General features: G+C 33.1%; 2 protein-coding genes across 4 annotated transcripts; one reads left to right on the top strand and one right to left on the bottom strand.

The window, feature by feature from the left end:
• Positions 1–159: 159 nt before the first annotated feature.
• LOC130665139 (centrosomal protein of 135 kDa) lies at positions 160–20828 on the top strand. 2 transcript variants are annotated; one of them, XM_057465428.1, is made up of 19 exons: positions 160–457; positions 536–812; positions 1699–1931; positions 2002–2361; positions 2427–2622; positions 4053–4274; positions 4368–4534; positions 5300–5482; positions 5557–5652; positions 5708–5937; positions 6025–6235; positions 7202–7317; positions 14196–14475; positions 15475–15672; positions 15739–16118; positions 16178–16309; positions 16374–16484; positions 18468–18535; positions 18655–20828. In XM_057465428.1, exons 1-19 carry the CDS (start codon positions 266–268, stop codon positions 20820–20822), a joined length of 5820 nt encoding a protein of 1939 aa, XP_057321411.1. In that variant the 5' UTR covers positions 160–265; the 3' UTR covers positions 20823–20828. The 2 variants fall into 2 exon arrangements, with proteins under 2 accessions (XP_057321411.1, XP_057321420.1); XM_057465437.1 differs by lacking the exon at positions 4053–4274.
• On the bottom strand, positions 7321–12391 carry LOC130665153 (multiple epidermal growth factor-like domains protein 10). Of its 2 annotated transcripts, none has more exons than XM_057465446.1 (5): positions 12235–12391; positions 9698–9860; positions 9441–9625; positions 9044–9381; positions 7321–8216 (listed from the first exon to the last, which is right to left on the bottom strand). In XM_057465446.1, coding segments are annotated over exons 1-5 (1419 nt in total). In that variant the 5' UTR covers positions 12237–12391; the 3' UTR covers positions 7321–7485. The 2 variants fall into 2 exon arrangements, with proteins under 2 accessions (XP_057321429.1, XP_057321436.1); XM_057465453.1 differs by lacking the exon at positions 12235–12391 and adding an exon at positions 10954–11062.
• Positions 20829–20884: the final 56 nt, after the last annotated feature.

Raw genomic sequence — 20884 nt, 5'->3', positions numbered from 1 at the left:
CATAATCAGAATTTTTTTCCATTAAAATTTTTGACACAAAAAATTTCTAATTTTAGAATTTCGAAATTAATTCCTTATTCTAAATTAAGCACGCATGCGCATGCGCCTTAAGCCTTAAGATACACCCGCATTATTTTTTAGTTTCGGCGCGATCGAGTCCTGTCATTGTTTACATCCGTGAGTAAATAATGCGGTAATTAGAGTAATTAAAAACTAAACAATTAAGTGATAATTAAATATATGAATATATAAATAAATAAATAAAATGTGCGACGTACCAGAGTCGTACACAATCGGCGCGAAATATCGTGCGGTTAAAAAACGACTCGATTGTCTAGGTTATAAACAATCGTTATCTCTCGACTCGATATCTCTTGTAGAACAACTACTTGCTGATTTAATAAAAACAACTGAGAGTTTAAAATATTACAAGAGTGTAGCAGCAAATAATATTGAGGTATTCATTTATTTTCATTTTAATTCAAATATTTACTTGGTTATGTTTTAATTTATTTATTTATTTATTTATCTAAAGAACCGCAACCCGCAGACTGGTTTTAAACTCGACAGTTCACTAGAGAGTAATAAAATCCACGACGAACTGATCCAGTGCAAAGAAAATCATTTTAAGGTAACGAAAGAATTAAAGAAAAAAATTCAGAGGCTGGAGAACGAGTGCGCGGACCTGCAGCTCGCGTCCTCGAGGAATTTAAAAAGGATCAAAGATTTGGAAACTGAGTCCGCGAATAAGTCCAAGAGGATCCAGGAACTTCTGGGGAAGTGTTGCAAGCCAACTGTCAGCAACGCACTAGGTAATTTTATTTATTTTTAACTGGACATTTTGTCCCAGGACTGGGACACGATTTTTTTTACCGAGGATTTGATGAAACAAAAGTTTTAAAAGTAATTTTGATTACAAATAAATCAGGGATCAGTTAATTTTGAGGATGGAGTAAAAATGACAGGTGGTTTGAAAAAAATAAAATTGGCGGTAAATTCAAATTTCAAATTAAAATTTTTTTTTATTATTTTGATAATAAATAAATTAGTTATCAGTAAATTTTGAAGATGGAGTAAAAATGACAGGTGGTTTTTAAAAAATAGAAGTGGCGGTAAATTCAAATTTCAAATTCATATTTTTTTTTATAATTTTGATGATAAATAAATTAGTTATCAGTAAATTTTAATGATGGAGTGAAAATGACAGGTAGTTTTTAAAAAATAAAATTAGCGGTACATTCAAATTTCAAATCAAAATTTTGACAATAAGTAAAACAGTTATTAGTAAATTTTGAGGATAGAGTAAAAATGACAGTTTTAAAAAATCAAATTGGCGGTAAATTTTAATTTCAAATTGAAATTTTTATGATAAACAAATCAGTTATTAATAAATTTTGAGGATGGAGTAAAAATGACAGATAGTTTTTAAAAAATAAAATTGGCGGTAAATTTAAATTTCAAGTTGAAATTTTTATGATAAATAAATCAGTTATTAATAAATTTTGAGGATGGAGTAAAAATGACAGATAGTTTTTAAAAAATAAAATTGGCGGTAAATTTAAATTTCAAGTTGAAATTTTTATGATAAATAAATCAGTTACTAATAAATTTTGAGGATGGAGTAAAAATGACAGGTAGTTTTTAAAAAATAAAATTAGCGGTAAATTCAAATTTCAAAAATTTAAATTATTTTTTTAGGTAACAAAAAACGAGCGGTATTTCCATTGAGAAAACCAGTACTTGAAGCTGATGAATTACCAGTTGATGCGAGTGATAATAATCGATATTTGAATCTCAGTAAAGTCGATCAGCGAACTGTCGATTTGGTTTCGATGGCTGATAGAAAAATCAGTTCATTAAATCATGAAGTGTTTAAATTGAAAGCTGAATTATCCCAGCAGAAGGATAACATTCATACTTACAGAGAGCAGGTAATTTTTGTTAGATTTTATTATAATAAGAGCGATCAATCGATCGATTAATTTATTGATTGATTTGTAGCTGTCGTTAAAAGACAAAGAGTTGTATCGATTGAAGAAAATGCTGGAGGCGCGAATAGGCAACTGCACTTGCAGGAAGAACGAGCGCTGCGTTGAATGCAACGACGGCTGGAGTGGACAGAATAAATTGTCGGAGATAAATGAAGTCCGGGTGCTGCAGCAGGCGAAGCTAAACTTGGAGCAGCAGTTAAGAGATGCCCTGGACAAGCAGCATGACGCCATGACCCAGGCGATGAAGCTGGCGGAGAGAAACGAGGAGTTGGAGAAAGAGCTCAAGGATATCGATCACATTGCGCTGGCAGTCGAGGCTGATTGCAATTCTACTGTCAAGGAAAATAACAAACGAGTTAGTCAGTTACAGGTATGGATTTATAGATAAATTATTGGAGATGTCTTGTATAAATTTAAATTTAAATTGGGTTCTAGGAAAAATTAGAAAATGCGATGACTCAAATTCATCAACTAGAGACAAATTTACTGGGCGAAAAACGTACGAGTCAAGAACTCCGTGCGGATTTGGAGAATTGTCGGGTTGAAAAACGAAACATTCAACGGAAGCTAGAAGAGGTGCAAGAGGAAAACAGACAACTGAAAAACCGAGTAAATGATTTGGATTTGATAGGTAGTCATTTTTATTTTTATTTAATTTTATGTTGATAAGGAATAAGGTGTCAATCAGAAGTTGAGTAGACGTAATTTTGAGAAAATTGGTTTTGATAAAATATTCTCTCTTTAATAAACAAAATTCTGATTACAAATAACCGAACCCGGACGTGATTAAATATTTTTTTGTATATAGTAAAATTGTGGGTCAATTATCAGAGATACAGTAAAAATGGTAGGGACTAATTTTAAAGGGAATTAAATTTCCTACAAAAATGGTCTCAGTAAATTTTTTCGTAAAGTGAATAGTTCTCTCAAAAAATTAATTTAAAGTCTTCACTGGAATAATTTTCAAAAAATTATATTTCTGAAAATTCTTTTAATCTTAAAATTGAAATTCCCGCTAAAATAGCACAGATACAAAGAAAATGATAATGACTAATTTTAAAGGGAATTAAATTTCCTACAAAAATGGTCTCTGTACATTTTTTCGTAAATTGAAGAGTTCTCTCAAAAAAGTGATTTAAAGTTCTCACTAGAATAATTTTTGAAAAATTTCATTACTAAAAATTCCTTTAATCTTAAAATTGAAATTCCCGCTCAAATATCACAGATACAGTAAAAATGATGATGACTAATTTTAGAGGGAATTAAATTTCCTACAAAAATTGTCTCAATATATTTTTTCGTAAATTTAATAGTTTTCTCAAAAAATTGATTTAAAGTCCTCACTAGAATAATTTTCAAATAATTTTATTTCTAAAAATTCCTTCAATCTTAAAATTGCAATTCCCGCTAAAATATCACAGATACAAAGAAAATGATAAGGGCTAATTTTAAAGGGAATCAAATTTCCTACAAAAATGGTCATTATAAATTTTTTCGTAAACTCAATAATTTTCTCCAAAAAATCAATTTAAAGTCCCCATTAATAAATTTTCATATTTTTAAAAAAAGTCTGGCAAGACTTGACTCGGTTCCATAAACTTCCAACTCGCACTTGCCTGCTATTAAATCCAATTAATCCCAAGTAACTCGACACTGAATCGCTAAAATAATTACAGCAGAAATATTGTAACGTAAAAAGTAAATTACAAAAAAAATGATAAACTTGTAATAAAAAAAGTTTATTTATTATTTGTTGCAATAACTTAGCAAATTACTTAAATTTTTATTCTAGTTAATGACTCGCCCTCTGCAATCTAGTATTTAAACTCCCGTTACTTAACTCGATTTTACCCCAAGTTTTATCCCAGATAATTTATCCAACAATTTTTTTTATTTTTCTTTAAAAAATTTTTTTTCGCGCTGCACTCGAAAATTTTCAGTTACCGCCCAATCATTTCTACAAAAATCCAAAATATTTTTGTCGCTCGACACCTTATTGCTTATCTACGACCATTTTTAAATTAATTCTTCAATAATTGACACTTGCATGTTTAATAATAGCCGAGCACTTGAATGTCGAAATCGGTAGACTATCACACGAAAATCAGATTCAGAGATTTGAGTTGGCGGAGTTACGGGAAGCGAACTCATTACTTACAGAGCAATTAGATAACAGTAATAACAATAACAATAACAATGATAATAACAAAAAAAATAACAAAACTGACAGTAGAAAAATAACAAACACTAGAGCTTCTAACAGTAAGAGCACAGGAAAAACTGGTACACTTGCACTCTAATCATTTATTTATTTATTTTTTTTTTTAAATAATTATTTTAATTGTTTTATGCCACGTAATTATTTTTTTACTCCAGACAAACGGGCGTCGCATGACAAAGCCAACGGGATGAGTAAACAAATCGCTGATAGAGATGACAAAATAAAACAATTAGAGAAGACGATCCAGCAACTGGAGCGGGATAAAAATTACTATAGAGAGGAGTGGAATAAATTGTCCAGTCAAAGGAAGGACGCGGACACGGTAATCATTTTTTTTTTTTATTTTTTAGAAACTGAGGTATGAAAATTTTCGTTATACGGAATTTTTATTGAATTTCCTGTAGATTTTCATTTTTTTTCTTTTTTGGGTGATGACTTTTTGAGGAAATTGGGCGGATTTAATATTTTTAGTCTTTGGGAATTCGGAGAATGAAAATCCGACGATGGAAAATTGGAATAGGAGAAAAAAACAAATTTTTTTTGGCGGAAAAAGTCTACAGTTTCCGTGGCGCCGCTAAATGATCGCGAAATTTTCGGCTTCAAATGCACGTTCCAAAAAAAATACAAAAAAAATTAAAATCTAAGAAAAATTTCATCTTTTTGAAAAATTCGAATTTTTATCAAAATTTATTTTTCTCAAAAACTAAGCGAGATATCGAAAAATTATATTCTTTAAGAAAATTTATTTCGTCTTCTACAAGAATTCGCGGTTATTTAGCGGCGCCACGGAAACCGGAAGTTCTCGATGCCTGAGTCGCACTCAAAAATATGATAGCGAGTCCTGATGTTCAGTAGCATGTTGGCCACTTTTCCAAACCTGGAAATGTCGGAGTTATAAATATACTGGAAAAATCAGGGAATTTCGTCACAAACCTGGAAAAATTTTTCTTTATTTCTTTTTTTACTGAACGAATCCTCAAATTTTTTTTTGTCGGATTTTCTCGATAGTCCGGAAAACTCGGAAATTTCAATACCGAGATCCATAAGTTTCCACAATCAAGTACTCAAATTTTTTCCAAAATTTCAGACTGAATTATGGTCGCAAATCTGCGAATTGAAGCAGCAATTAAATGAAAAGGAAGCAAAAATAACAGAGCTGCAGCGCGAACGCAAAGAATTAGCTCGTGAGAAATTCGAGCTTGAGAATAAATTACAAACATGCAGAAGTGTGGGCTCCTGCGGCTGCTACTCGACTGACAACGGATCCAAAGTAATTAACAGTAATAATTAATTCAGTTTTCTCAGATAATTATTCATTCATTTATTTTTTTTTTTCATCTACAGGTTTCTCTAATGCGCTTAGAACGTGAGCGAGATTCTGCGCGCGCTGATGCTGAGCGTTTGATTGAAGAGCGGGATATTTTGCGGGAACGTCTCAAGGTAATTTTGTTAATTAACGATTAATGTGATGGGTAATTAATTAATTTATTTTTAGTTGGCGACAGAAGCGCATACAGGTGAGCAAAGACGACTCAGAGAACGTCTACGCGACTTGGAGCTGAAGTTAGAAGACGTGGAAAGAGAGAAACATAATTTTATACTGAGCCAAGAGAGCAGAAGATCTGCACTTACTGGGCTTGAAGATCAGCTGGAAGATGCTAAGGAAGAATTGCGAAGAACTAAGCAGGAGTTGGCGGCACAGAGGACTCAATATTTTCAATTGAGGTAATTAACTTTTTATTTATTTATTTAGAGAGTGAGTGAGTGATTGCGGGAATTAATTATGTGAGGAATTGGGAACTTTGATGACAGGGCGCTGCAAGATCAAACGGACCAGGCGCTGGGGGACGTGCAGAGTCAGTTACATCAATCGGAAGCTGAGTTAGCGAAAGCTGTTGAGCGTAATAGAAATTTTGAGCAGCAACAAGTGCAATTGAACAATCAAGTAAAGGATCAGAAACAGGAAATAAATACTTTGCGCTCGAGTATGGCGAGGTTGGATCGAGAAAAAGATCAGTTGCTTGTAAGTTTTTTTATATCGAAGTTTTTTAATCGATATATCGATTTATTTGTTGGAGAAATCGACTTTTTATTTTTATTGGTAGAAATTATTGACAGAAACTTTTGAATCGGAGAATTCAAAATTTTTGATTCGATATATCGAAATTTTGGTAATCGATATATCGAAGCATTTAAATCGATACATCGATTTATTTATCGGAAAACTTAATTTGTTACTTTTAATTTCTAAGTAAAATTGATAGATCGATATATCGAAGTTTTAGTAATCGATATATCGAAGTACTGAAATCGATACATTGATATGATTACTCGTAAGTCGATTTATTGTTTTTCGGATAAAAATACAACTTGTGAACCCATAAAAATTTTTAATTCGATATATCGAAATTCTGGTAATCGATATATCGAAGTATTGAAATTGATACATCGATTTATTTACTTGAAAATTTGATTTGTGATTTGGATTTTTCAAAAAAAAATTGGAAGATCAATATATCGAAATTTCAGTAATCGATATATCGAAGTACTTTAATCGATACATCGATTCAATTACTTGAAAATTGATCTGTTGTTTTAATGACGAAAATAAAACTTCTGAACTCATCAAAATTTTCAATTCGATATATCGGCATTTTAGTAATCGATATATCGAAGTATTTTTAACGATACATCGATTTTTTATTTGAATTGCAAAATAAGATTGTTTGAACCATCAATTAATTGATAGGCCATTTTTTTAATCGATATATCGAAGTATTTGAATCGATATATCAATTTTTTTTTTTCGATTAATCGAATTTTCGTAGAACGCCCAATAAAAAAATTTTAAATTAATCAATTCAAATTTTTTAAGTCGATGTATCGGAAGACCTAAATCGACGCGCTCACAATCGATATCATGAATCTGTCAATCGATATATCGAAATATTTTTTTTTTTTTTTTTAATTTAAAATAATTTTTTTTCAGATGGAGCTAGACGAGAAGACTGAAAAAATATCAGCACTAGAACGCGAAGTTCTTCTAAAAGAGCAACAAACCAACGGTATTGAGCAACAGCTTCGCGACTTGCAACACAAAAATCAGTGAGTAATTATTTATTAAAAATATATTTACACATTATATACACTTGGCTTCAATAAATACAACTAATTAAAAAAACATTACAGCTATTGTCCTTAATAATAATAATTTAAAATTTAAAATTTTAAAAATAAAAGTTACATCATATCACAACACAACAAAATGTTAAATTACTGCTGGGTAATTTTGTATTGTTGGTTTAAATAATTAGCAATACCGACAGCTGGTGGTTGACATTCACCAGGTAGACCACTCAGCACATTTGTTTCGACATCCGTGTCAGTATTTACCGGCGAATTTATTCTTTTGTAACCCGGACGGCATTCACAAGTCACCTTATTATTATTATAATTATTATTATCCAGCCATTGGCCATTAAATTTACCGCGCGGTCGTCTTTGGGCAACGAGCCATTCACCCTGGCCGCAGGGTCCTTGGGTGTAGAGTTTGTAGCAGGTTTTCCCCACCAAGAACATCCCGGGAGTCATCTCGCATTTATTTTCCTCGAGAGCGTCATGGCATTTTCCTGACAACTTCAGGAGCTTCGTGCAACCGCAGACCCCGTTGTAGCTGACGCCGTCGACGGAGGGCCGGACGTTGGGGTCATAGAGGACTACTTGTCCAGCAGAACAGGGTCCGCGGTGACCAACGCGGTAACAGGTTCGCTCTCGAGGAAAGTAGAGTCGCCCGCGCTTGCAGGGCACCTGGACACAGGCCGTTGAGTTCATTAGCATGCTGCCGGGTTGACAGGGGCCGCGGGTGTACTTGCGGTAGCAGAGGCCGTCTGAGTAGAGAACATGACCGGGTTTACAAGTACACGTTGCGTATATTTCTTCCTCACGTGCGATGCTTGCGTTTGTTACTACGTAATGGTGACCTTGTTTGCACGGTCCTATGCCTCCTGTCAATTTCAAATTAAAAATTAGAAAAAAATTTTTTATATCGATTTTTTGACGTTCGATATATCGATATACGTCGATAAATCGATTTTTTAAGTTTCGATGTATTGATGTTTGTCAAATTGACTTTTATAAATATATCGATCTTTGGAAGTTCGATACATCGATCATTGAAAATTCGATATATCGATTTTTGTAAATATTTTGATACACAATACTTATTAATATATCTTTACCAAAAATTCAATACATCGATTTTTAGCAGTTCGATATATCGAACTTTGTCAATATTTCGATATTAAAAATTCGATGAATCGATTTTCATGAATATTTCGAACCAAAATATTTATTGAATCGATTTTTTTAATATATCGATATTAATAATTTGATATATCGATATTTGTAAAATCGATTCGTATCAATACATCGATACATCGAACTTTGGTAATATTTCGATAACAAAAATTCGATTAATCGACTTCTGTGAATATTTTGATCCACAAAATTTACTAAATCGATTTTTATTAATCTATCGATACTAACAATTCGATGTATCGATTTCGTACAAGTTCGATATATCGATATTAATCAAATCGATTTTTATCAATATACTGATACTAAAAATTCGACGTATCGATTTCTAAAACTTCGATATATCGATTATTAAAACTTCGATATATCGATTATTAAAAGTTCGATATATCGATATTAATCAAATCGATTTTTATCAATTTACTGATACTAAAAATCCGACATATCGATTTTTAAAACTTCGATATATCGATTGTTGAAACTTCGATATATCGAAATAAATTTTTTTTAAAATTACCCAGAGGATAACACATCCTTGTTTCAGAGTGATAATGAGGAATATTTTTAAAACACCCGCAAATTCCACCGGGCATAAAAATTTCCCCAGACTCGACACAAGGGCCCCGGGTGTAGTGTTCGAAGCAGCCCTCCTCGATGCCCCTCCAATAGTAAGCCCCCAATTCGCCTTCTGTCGTACAAGAGCACTCGCTGACCCCCTCCTTGCTTTCCACAAGCAATTGGCCTCTCGGACACGGGCCGCGGGTCAATTTACTGTAGCACTGGCCATCTCGCGGCCAAAATAATTTCCCGCGCTCGCACTCTTCTGGCTTCTTGCAGACTCCCCACCTCCTGGAGCTGCAACAAATCATAGATCCATAATCTCCAAACTATAATTAACAATAAATAATAATTACTCATTAGTATCCGGGAGTGGCGCGAAATATTGTCCGTCAGGACACGCCGCTCTGGTGAATATTCCATAGCAAATCGAATCATAAGACGACTGAGCTGTTCCCGGTGGGCATCGACATTCAGCAGTAACCCCTTGACCTTTTGCAGATGGACCTAGTTCCATTGTTTCTGGACACGGCGCTCCAATCTATCATCAATTTAAAATTTATCGATATGATATTTCGATATATCATGACAATTAATAATAATTTGAATTTACCTTAAATATTTTGTAACATTTGCCATCGGGTGGCCAATAGAGCAATTGCCAACCACGTGGTTCCGCTGCACACGGGTTACTCGACGGATTAGCCCATGGTGGTGGTACTATCGCGCCATTTATATTCTTAATTACTAATAATACAATTAAACTCTTTATCGACCTGGAAAAAAAAAACCATAGTAATAAAAATTTTTAGTCCCCTCAAGTTAGAAGGTCATTACTCACAAACTATTGAGTTTATGGAAAATTTTATGGAGACCTTTTTTGTAGAGAATTTAATGAGCTACAAATTTGGTCCTTATCACTTTTACCGTATCTCTGATAGTTTAGCCAGAATTCTTATATATAGATACAAAAACTATCCCTCATTAAAAGAAGCGATTTAAAACGATTAGAAAAAAAAAATTTTAATTACTTTTTAATGCTTTTAAATACTTTTGAATCACCCTTCTTATGGGGATTTAACATTGAAAATTGTTTTAAATCGCTTCTTATTATAAGGGATAGCAGATTTTTTTGGGATAATTATTTTATATAATTTTGGAGTATAGAACTTTGAATTGCAATAACTAGCAAACTATTGACTTTATGGGAAAATTTGTAGATACCTTTTTTGTAGAGAATTTAATCCTCTACAAATTTGGTCCTTATCATTTTTATCATATCTCTAATAGTTTAGCCAGAATTTCTTTATATAAAAATAATGACATCTAAGAAACTTTTTTAACTCCGATTTCCGGATCAATTACTTTGAATTGCAATTGCTAGTAAACTATTGACTTTATGGGAAATTTTATGGAAACCATTTTTGTAGAGAATTAAATTCTCTACAAATTTGGTCCTCATCATTTTCATCATATCTCTGATAGTTTAGCCAGAATGACCTTATAAAAATACAATGACATTCATAGAATGAATGACAGCTCAAATTCTTTAACTTTGAATAAAAATTTGAACAAATGGTCAATTAAATTTGAAAAATTTCTAGACCGGGTCTTAGGAGTCATTGAAAATATAAAAATAGACAAAAATAAAATTATAGAGAACAGAATTTGGCCTTCAAGGCAGAAGGTCATTGCGAGTGAAAGTACTGATATATAGGACAGAATACAAATCGTTTCAGTTCCTCGATGAATAATAACATGAAATTATAATATTATATACATTTTAAATAATAATAATAATAATTAAAATAAAATTAATTATTAATAACAACTGGATTAAAGATTAAAAGATAAATAAAAAATCCTTACGCAATTTTCGTTAAAAACTACCGGTGGGAGTTACATCATTACTTTCTCGTTACGTTGTTATTTTTGCTGTTAATTACTCAGATCTGTATCAATCGGGTTATAAATAGTATATAAATTATAAATTCCTTTGTTTTTTAACCTTATTGTGGTTGTTATACATCACTATTTATTATTATTATTATCATTTTGACAGTTAATTTAAAATCGCGGTCATAAGAAAATTTTGAGCTGATGGGGCAAAATTTTAAATTTTTATGTTTAAATTTTAAATCCGGGTGTGATGGAGTCTTGCTACTCTGTGTGTTCGTATTGTAGATTACCGTGTCCTTGTAATGATGATGCCAAACTTAGGTAATTTTATTTTTGGTCATTTTGTATTTAAAAAAAAAAAAAAAAAAAAATAATAATTTTAAATTTTTGAAAAATCGATAGATCGATTTATTGAGAAATCGATAGTTCGATTCGATTAACGGTTTGATATCATATTTATTTATGAGTGGCTGAATTTTTGAAAATTCGATAAATCGATTTTTGAAAATTCGATATATCGATTGAAAATTCGATATATCGATTTACAATTCGATTTATCAATTTTTGTTAAAAATTTTATTTGAAATTTTTTCAAAAGTTATCGGTATACTAAATTTGGAGTATCGATTGTGTAGAATTCGATTATCGATTGCGAGATTCGATATATTGATTCAGTACTTCGATATATCGATTTTTCCACTACATCGATTAAAAAAAGTAAATCAGGCAATTTTTACAAAAATCTTGAATAACATTTTAATGATATTGATTATTTAAAATGCGATACATCGATTCCGACTTTGATATATCGTTTCAAATGTCGATATATCGATTATCTAAAATTCAACTTATCGAATTTCGTTAATATATCGATGGAAAAAAATACAATCAATAGTTTTTAAAAAAATTATTAACTAGAAATTTAATATATCGATTATATAGATTCCGATATATCGATTACGGGATTCGATATATCGATTCAAACTACGATTTATTCAATAAATCGATAAAAAACCTCAATCAAGTAATTTTTACAAATATCTTGAATTTTATCTTATATATTGACGATTAAAATTTCGATATATCGATTTTAACTTCGATATATCGATTTAAATTTCGATATATCGATTATTAAAAAGTCGAGATAACAATTATTAAAAATTCAATTTGCTGATCCCAACTTCGATATATCGATGATAAAAAATCGATATATCGATTTTTTAAAATACTAAAATTAAAAAAATTACTTACATGTTTAAAAAAATTTTTTTTTCACAAATTTTTTCAAATTTTAAACACTTGTCACATTTTATTATAAATTAAAATTATAATTTTTTTATTTATCTAAAAATTAAATAGAAAAAAAAAAAGTTGCAGAGATGTAAACGAATCGAGTCCCGCGGCTTGACTGGCAAGACCTTCATGAGTATACTACCTGGTTACCTAACACTTGCTCTTTTAGATTCTCCATTAAGTAGAGGGGCTATCATTTATTATATTATATATATGTATACAAATATAAATATATAACATTTGAAGCTTGAAAGGGATTAAGGATGCATGAGTCAATAGGTTTTCCCATTGACTCAAATCGTATCCTAGTTTCAAATTCAAATCTTTCGTAATATTATTTTGTTACCGATTATTTGAACATTCAAATTCAATCTCAGCTCTCTGAGATCGGTATCAACAATAAGTACAAAGTAATAAATTTTCTTATTGTCCTTTATTCAAATCCATGATACTTCCGGTATTGCGGTCGAGTTAAAAATGTAATAATTTCAAATTTAAATATCTGATCAACCGTCACGTAGAAACAAAAAAATTTGTATTAATTTTTTTACAATGAATCTAATGAGCCAAAAAAATTAATTATTATCATTGATCCCAACTCCAATAATTTTTTTTTTTTTTTTTAATTATAAAAAAAAATTATGAAAACTCATTCTCGGGAATTTTTTAAGTCTGTTACTTCGAATTGCGATTACTAGTAAACTATTGAATTTACAAGAAATTTTAGAAGGACCTTTTTTATAGGAAATTTAATTCTCTACAACTTTGGCCCTCATCATTTTTATCATATCTCTAATAGTTCAGCCAGAATTTTAAAATATAGACAGAAAAACTGCAGCAGATTTTTAAAAATTATTTCGTGTAATTTTGGAGTAGACTTCAAATTGCAATTATTCGTAAACTATTGAATTTACAAAAAATTTCATAAGGACTTTTTTGTCGGAAATTAAATTCTCTACAACTTTGGTCCTTATCATTTTTTCCATATCTCTCATATTTCACCCACAATCACCTTAAATAGAAACAAAGAAACCCAAGATATTTTTTTCAACTCCCCTTCTCAGATCAATTACAAAAATTGCATTTACTCCTAAACCCTTGACTTTAGCTGAACAGTGATAAGGACCTTTTTTATCCAGCATTAAATTTCCAACAAAAAAGTCCCTATCAATTTTTTTCCAAGCCCCTTAGTTTCCATCGAATCCTCAGTTAAAGTTAATCAAAGATCTTTAACAAAGCAAACAATGAAATAATAATAAAAAGTCATTTATTATCACATAAAATGTTAAGTTTTCACTTCCATATTAATATATATATTATATATATAAATAATATAAGAGCCCAGGTATCATCCGCGTGTTTTTTCTTTCTCTCGAGCACTGAAATCCGTATTACAGACAAGAGCCAGGAGAAAGTTTAAGTTGCAACTCTCTAGGGCTTCCCTCTTGCTTTTTATTATTATTATTATTATTATTATTAAATTTTTTTATTATTAAATACACATACATTTATTATCTCAGGATCTCCCACGTGGTTACATAATTAAATGCCTGAATAAATAAATTTTTTCTTTCAAAGATTTAAATCGGAATTTAAAAATCGAGATCAAGATTTAAATCTAGATTTGAATTTGAATTTAAAAGATAAACTCGTCAGATGAGTTTGCTAGTTTAAGATGCAATAGATCCGTCTATGGACCAGAGACAGACAGGATTTAATTCTGTGTATTTCCTCTTCCGGTATTTTATTAGCAGAGACGGATTTAATGATCACAACTTTCGAATCATTAATAAAATTACAACTTTGCGGGCTTAATTTTTCATGATTTGCGGTCGGGCAGAGATGTACTGAGGGTTTGTTTTAGTAATTAATAGTCAATTACTTGATAGTAATTGATGAATGATGATTTACTTTGACAGAATTTGCATGGACCAGAGTGCTGAGCAGGAGCGACAGTTGCGCAACATGCAGATGGAACTGGAGAACAATAATCGTCAATTGGCGGCAGCAAATGCGGATCGGGACAACGCTGTGATGGAAAATCGACGGTTGCAAGACGATTTGGCGGCAGTGACATGTGAAATTAGGACACTACAGCGTGAATTGGAGGCTTCACGTGCTGAGTCCCACGATCTTAAAAGGCAGTTGCAGACTTACGTCAGTGAAGTACGTCGTGCTGAAGAATTACTCAACAGAAAAGTATGTTGTTGCATATTTAAATAACAACTCACTAAAAAAAACCCGTAATTAAAAACAACGAGAAAAACATAATTATTTATTTTACTTCTCTTTTAATTAAAAAAAAAAAAAAAAATTGGTTCGATATATCGAATTTTTTTTATCGATATATCGAAGTTTGTTGGCAATGGAATTTAAAGGAATTCGATATATTGAATTTTTGATCGATTTACTCAAGTTCGATTCGATATATCGAATTTTTTTTCGATATATCGAATATGAATCGATATATCGAACTTTGTTGGTGATGAAATTCAGAAAAATCGAATGTATCGATTTTTTCGATCAATTTATTTAAGCTCGATTCGATATATCGAAATAGGGTTCGATATATCGATTGACAGTCCGATATATTGAATAAGAATCGATGTATCAAACTTTGTCAGTGGTGGAATTTAGAAAGATTTGATATATCGAACTTTTGATCGATTTATTTACGTTCGATTCGATAAATCAGACTTTGGTTCGATATATCGATTGACAGTTCGATATGTAGAATTTTTATTCGGTAATAAAAATTTAAATATCAGAATTACTGAACTGATTATCGAGATTTCGACTTTTAATTCGATATATCGAAGTTTGATTCGATATATCGATTCATAAAACGATATATCGAATTTTAACTGAGTAGGTTGATTAAAAATTTTTTAAGATATTGAACTGTTGATCGATATATCGATTTGCCATTCGATATATCGATCTCGCGCTTTATATTTCGATATATCGATGTATAATTCTTTAGTAACGATTTTTTTAGTAACGTAATTTTAAATTATCCGGTATATTAATTGAAACATCGAACTATATTTCGATATATCGAAGTTTAAATCGATATATCGATCATTCAAAATTCGATATATCGAAATAAAATTTCCAAAAATCGTTTTTTCGAATTCCTAACCAACTCAACCTTCAAAAATTTCAAAAAATCAATCGACTTTTCAAATTTTTTTTCAGGAAAACGAACGCACTGAAATGTTAAATCACTTCCGTAGTCTCAGTTTAGAAGCCACAGTCCTCGAAAACAACAACCACAGTCTCGAGTCCGAAGCCGCAGAAGCTCGAGGCGCACTGCAGTCCGCCCGAGATCGATTAATCGATCTCGAAAGACAGCTCGCCGACAAAGACTGTCTAATTCGCGGTTACGAAGCTCAGGTACAAACTTATTCTCCCACTAATCACCCAATTAATCACCTAATCAATCAATAAACCAAAAAACAGATAACAGAGTTGACTCAGAACGTCGCCAGCCTCGAAACCCAAGTGCGCCAGCAACTAGAGCTAAGAACGACAGCCGAAACAGACCTCAACGCAGTCCGCGATCTCTGCGTCCAACTCGACCAGCAGAAGGAATCATTGAAAAAAGAGATAATTGACAAAGAGTCACTCATTGCTCAGTACGAAGCCAAATTGTCCCGCGTTAAAGTCGAACAGACTCTAGTCCATGACCAGAAGTCACGCGACCACGTGACCATAGACCGGCTCCAAATGCTTCTGGATCAAGCGCGGCGCGAGTCTGTCGAGTGTCAAAAAAGTAACCAGGAACTTCTCAACGAAATTGATAGAATGAAGCAACGGATTAATGATCTCCAGAATAAACTGTACGTTTTCACACCTCCTTTTTTATATATATATATAAATTTTAATTAATCACTTGCAGATCATCAGAGTCCGCGGAATTAAAACGGTGCCAAAATCAAGCCGCGGAATACAGCAACCAGATCGCGGATCTCAGGCGGAAGGTTACCGACGAGAGGTTCAATCGCGCAAGAAAAGAAGAAGAACATCGAAGGTAAGAGAATTCACTAAAATAAAAAATTGTTGAGTAATTAACTGATTAATTAATTAATTTTTAGAAATTATCATTACGATCAAATGCACATGGCGGGAGAGCCTGCGCAGTCGATGGGAATTTCGCCGACGAGAGTTGACTTTAGTTCACCCCAGGAATTGGGAACTAACCTCAGGTAGTTAATTAATTTTTTTGTATATATATGTATATATTTTTGATTAACGAGCATGTTTTCTTAAAAAGACGACTGGATTGGTTGAATTTACCGTACGATGCCTTAACCAAATCCACCTCGCGGTCACAGTCTTCAGGTTGGGACAATCGGTTGCCTTTTTCGGTATCGGTAACTCGTTGCGATTGTTCTGAACCGATAATATGTAAATTGGGACGTAAATATTCGTTGGCGTTAAAGAAATAATTTTATAAGAGATTATGAGTATGGAGTTGAATTGATTGGGGATTAAATTTGATAGATAAGTCGCTAACGGCTGACTTTAGAAAAAAATTGTTGTTACCTTTTTTGTAGGGAATTTCATGAGCTACAAATTTGGTCCTTATGACTTTTGTGATATCTTTGATAGTTTAGTCAGAATTTTTTATATAGATACAAAAACTGGAAATTTTTTACTGTTATTTTGGAGTAACATTTAAATTGCAATAACTAGGAAACTATTGAGTTTATGGGAAATTTTGTGAGGGTCATTTTCGTAGAGAATTTGATGAGCTACAAATTTGGTCCTTATCACTTTTACCATATCTCTAATAGTTTACCCAGAAATCCATATAGATGCAAAAACTAGAGATTTTTTTTGGAAAATTTCGTATAATTTTGGAGTATTGAACTTTAAATTCCAATTACTAGAAAACTACTGACTTTATGGGGAATTTTGTAAGGACCTTTATTGTAGGGAATTTAATCCTCTACAATTTTGGTCCTCATCACTTTCACCATATCTCCAGTAGTTTACCCAGAAATCCATATAGATGCAAAAACTAGAGATTTTTTTTTTTAAATTTCGTATAATTTTGGAGTATTGAACTTTAAATTCCAATTACTAGAAAACTACTAAATTTATGGGGAATTTTGTAAGGACCATTTTTGTAGGAAATTTACTCCTCTACAAATTTGGTCCCTACCACTTTTACCATATCTCCAATAGTTTACCCAGAAATCCATATAGATGCAAAAACTAGAGATTTTTTTTTGGAAAATTTCGTATAATTTTGGAGTATTGAACTTTAAATTCCAATTACTAGAGAACTATTGACTTTATGGGGAATTTTGTAAGGACCATTTTTGTAGGAAATTTAATCCTCTACAATTTTTGTCCTTATCACTTTTACCATATCTCCAATAGTTTACCCAGAAATCCATATAGATGCAAAAACTAGAGATTTTTTTTTGGAAAATTTCGTATAATTTTGGAGTATTGAACTTTAAATTCCAATTACTAGAAAACTACTGACTTTATGGGGAATTTTGTAAGGACCATTTTTGTAGGAAATTTAATCCTCTACAATTTTTGTCCTTATCACTTTTACCATATCTCCAATAGTTTACCCAGAAATCCATATAGATGCAAAAACTAGAGATTTTTTTTTGGAAAATTTCGTATAATTTTGGAGTATTGAACTTTAAATTCCAATTACTAGAAAACTACTGACTTTATGGGGAATTTTGTAAGGACCACTTTTGTTGGAAATTTAATCCTCTACAAATTTAGTCCTCATCACTTTCACCATATCTCCAATAGTTAACCCAGAAACCTTATATATAAACAACATTATTAACCTAAAAAAAAAAAACTCAATTTCTACACCCGAGCACTCAAAATCAAAATAACTCATAACCTATCAAATTTACCGCCAAAACCCCAGAGACCTTTTTTGTCCGCAATTAAATTTCCTACAAAATCACTCCTTAAAAAAAATCTCATATCTCTCATAGTTTCGCCAGAAGAACCAAAAAACTAAACCTGCATGTAAAAACCTATATCACCATAAATAAATAATTGTCATATATATTTATTTGTTTGCAGATCGCTTAATTCATCGCCAGATATATTTAACGATATAATATAGCTCTAGAAATCTATCTATATAAATTAGTTAATTAAATATATAAATTAATAAACATATATATTTATAAATAAATTAGATTACATGATGGGCCTCCAGGTGCATCAACGCCGAGGAGTAATCGTACAAATGCAGTAACTCATAAAGGTTTGCACCTCAGCAAGTCTATCGGTCACCTAAATAAAATGTAGACCGTTTTTTTTTAACAGTAGTAATAATAAATTATTTCTTTTTTTATTTTTATAAATTAAAATCTAAATAAATAGACAGAGATCTCGTTGATACTTTTACGGATATGGATTCATTTATTGTTAATTATCAACAAGAGGCGCCAAGTGATCAACAAAATCCCGGTAGTTCACAAGATGGCGGTCGTCTGAATCCACAAGATGGCGGCGGTATCAATCCGCAAGATGGCGGTGATAGAAATCCACAAGATGGCGGTAGTAGAAGTCTACAAGTTTCCGCGGGAAATTCAAAAAAAAGGAGGTTAAGTTTTTTACCATGTGGTAAATCTTGTGGACCAGATGATAAAGTGACACCGTGTCCTGGTAGTAAACGTGATAAAGCTATTGGTACAAATACAGACAGTAGTAGGAAGCATAGAAAGAAGACACAGACTGATAAAAATTTATTACAAAGGCCAGATGTCGTTGATGTTGAAGTATCAGTACCTATTTCAGTTGATGAATCTGTTGGAGTATCAGCAGATCAATTACCTGATAGATCTAGACCACAGCAAGCTGATAGATCTGGTCATGATGATGGTTCAGATCAGGGTCATAATGATGCTGGTTCAGAGCAGGGACATGATGCTGGTTCAGAGCAGGGACATGATGATGGTTCAGAGCAGGGTCATGATGATGCTGGTGCTCAGCAGGTTAATGATAGACCTGGACCACAGCCAGCTCGTGATAGATCTAGACGACAAGCCGATAGATCTAGACCACAGGAAGAACCTGGAGATGATCCACAGGAAACTGATAATGGAAGAGAACGAAATAAACGTGGACGTAAAAAAAAATCAAAGTCACCTCAAGCGTTACCTGACTCGCAACCTGGTCCAAGTGGTTCTCAGAAAAAGGGCAAGAGGTCTAGCAAAGATGACGATGACTGCGGATGTACGGAAAGTAATAAATTACGCGATTGTCTTGTCCATGATATTGAAGAGCCTGAACCAGAGATCACGGACGAATTGTTCGATTCCACTGGATCGGTGGTCGAGAAAACGTTCGATGACGTCCACAATCTGACCCGGACGATTCAGGAGAGACTGGACTCTATTAACGAGACGATATCCGACGCCCGGACAGACTCTAGACCTACGGGGTCTCGGAGATCAGGAAGCGCGACCTTTATTCTGGAAACCAGTCCATCAACTGACAGAGTTGTCATTGAGGAATCCAGCACTTCGCTGGTTATCGAGACGTCCAGGACACCAAGAACTGGGAGAAGAAGTAGTGGAACACGACCAGTTCCCTCAGCAGCAGAACAAGAACCTGTTACTCCTCAGAGGAGAATTCCTGCAGCTTCGGTACCTCCGCCTCTGGTCAAAGTTCCTAAGAAACGTCCGGTCAGGAAGACAGTTCCTCAGGTAGCATCCGCTCCAGTAGCATCTCCATTGAGACTACCGGTGCCTGCAGTAACTAGAACTTCACCAGTACAACCTGAACAAGTTCAAGTTCCATCTAGACCACCAGCTCAAGTACAAGCTAGACCATCACCTAGACCACCACCAATCCAACCATCAACTAGACCACCACCAGTTCAATCAACTAGACCACCACCAGTTCAACCATCAACTAGACCACCAACAGTTCAATCACCCAGACCAGGACCAGTTGAAGCTCCACCTAGACCAGGACCAACTGAAGCTCCACCTAGACCAGGACCAGCTGAAGCTCCACCTAGACCAGGACCAGCTGGAGCTCCACCTAGACCAGGACCAACTGAAGCTCCACCTAGACCAGGACCCATTGAAGTTCGAGAACCAGCTAAAAAATCAAAAACCAAAAGACCTACAGCCCAATGTAATGTATCCCGGTGTCATAAATGTCCAGGACAATCGCGAATACCAACAAGACCATCACCCCATGTCCAGTTCCCCCAAATTTTGAATCTATTACCCATTGGCACGTCAAGTCCCATCACAAGCCACCACGTGAATCCTACTTCTAACCCGACCCACCACTACTTCTTACGGTCCCACGCGAAAAAAGTCTACCACACAAATCCCACCCAAGCCGGGTCTTCCCAGGACTTGCCCACTAGCGCCACCCAGCGGCGCCCCCACTCACCAGAGACCAACAGGCGGCAGCACACGTCCCGTCGCAGGCAGTCACGGGAAAGTTCTTCTTCCGGGTCTTCTATAATAAGAATTAAGCATAAAAAAAGTCGTAAATTGTCAACAGAGTCGGAAAATGGAAGTAATTGATAATAATTGTACTTTTAATTAAATAAATAATTAATTTATTTTGTTTTTATAATAAGATTTAT

The sequence above is a fragment of the Microplitis mediator genome, chromosome 1, assembly GCF_029852145.1.
Source record: "Microplitis mediator isolate UGA2020A chromosome 1, iyMicMedi2.1, whole genome shotgun sequence".
Lineage (NCBI taxonomy): Eukaryota > Metazoa > Arthropoda > Insecta > Hymenoptera > Braconidae > Microplitis > Microplitis mediator.
This window is presented reverse-complemented; position numbering and strand designations above follow the sequence as displayed.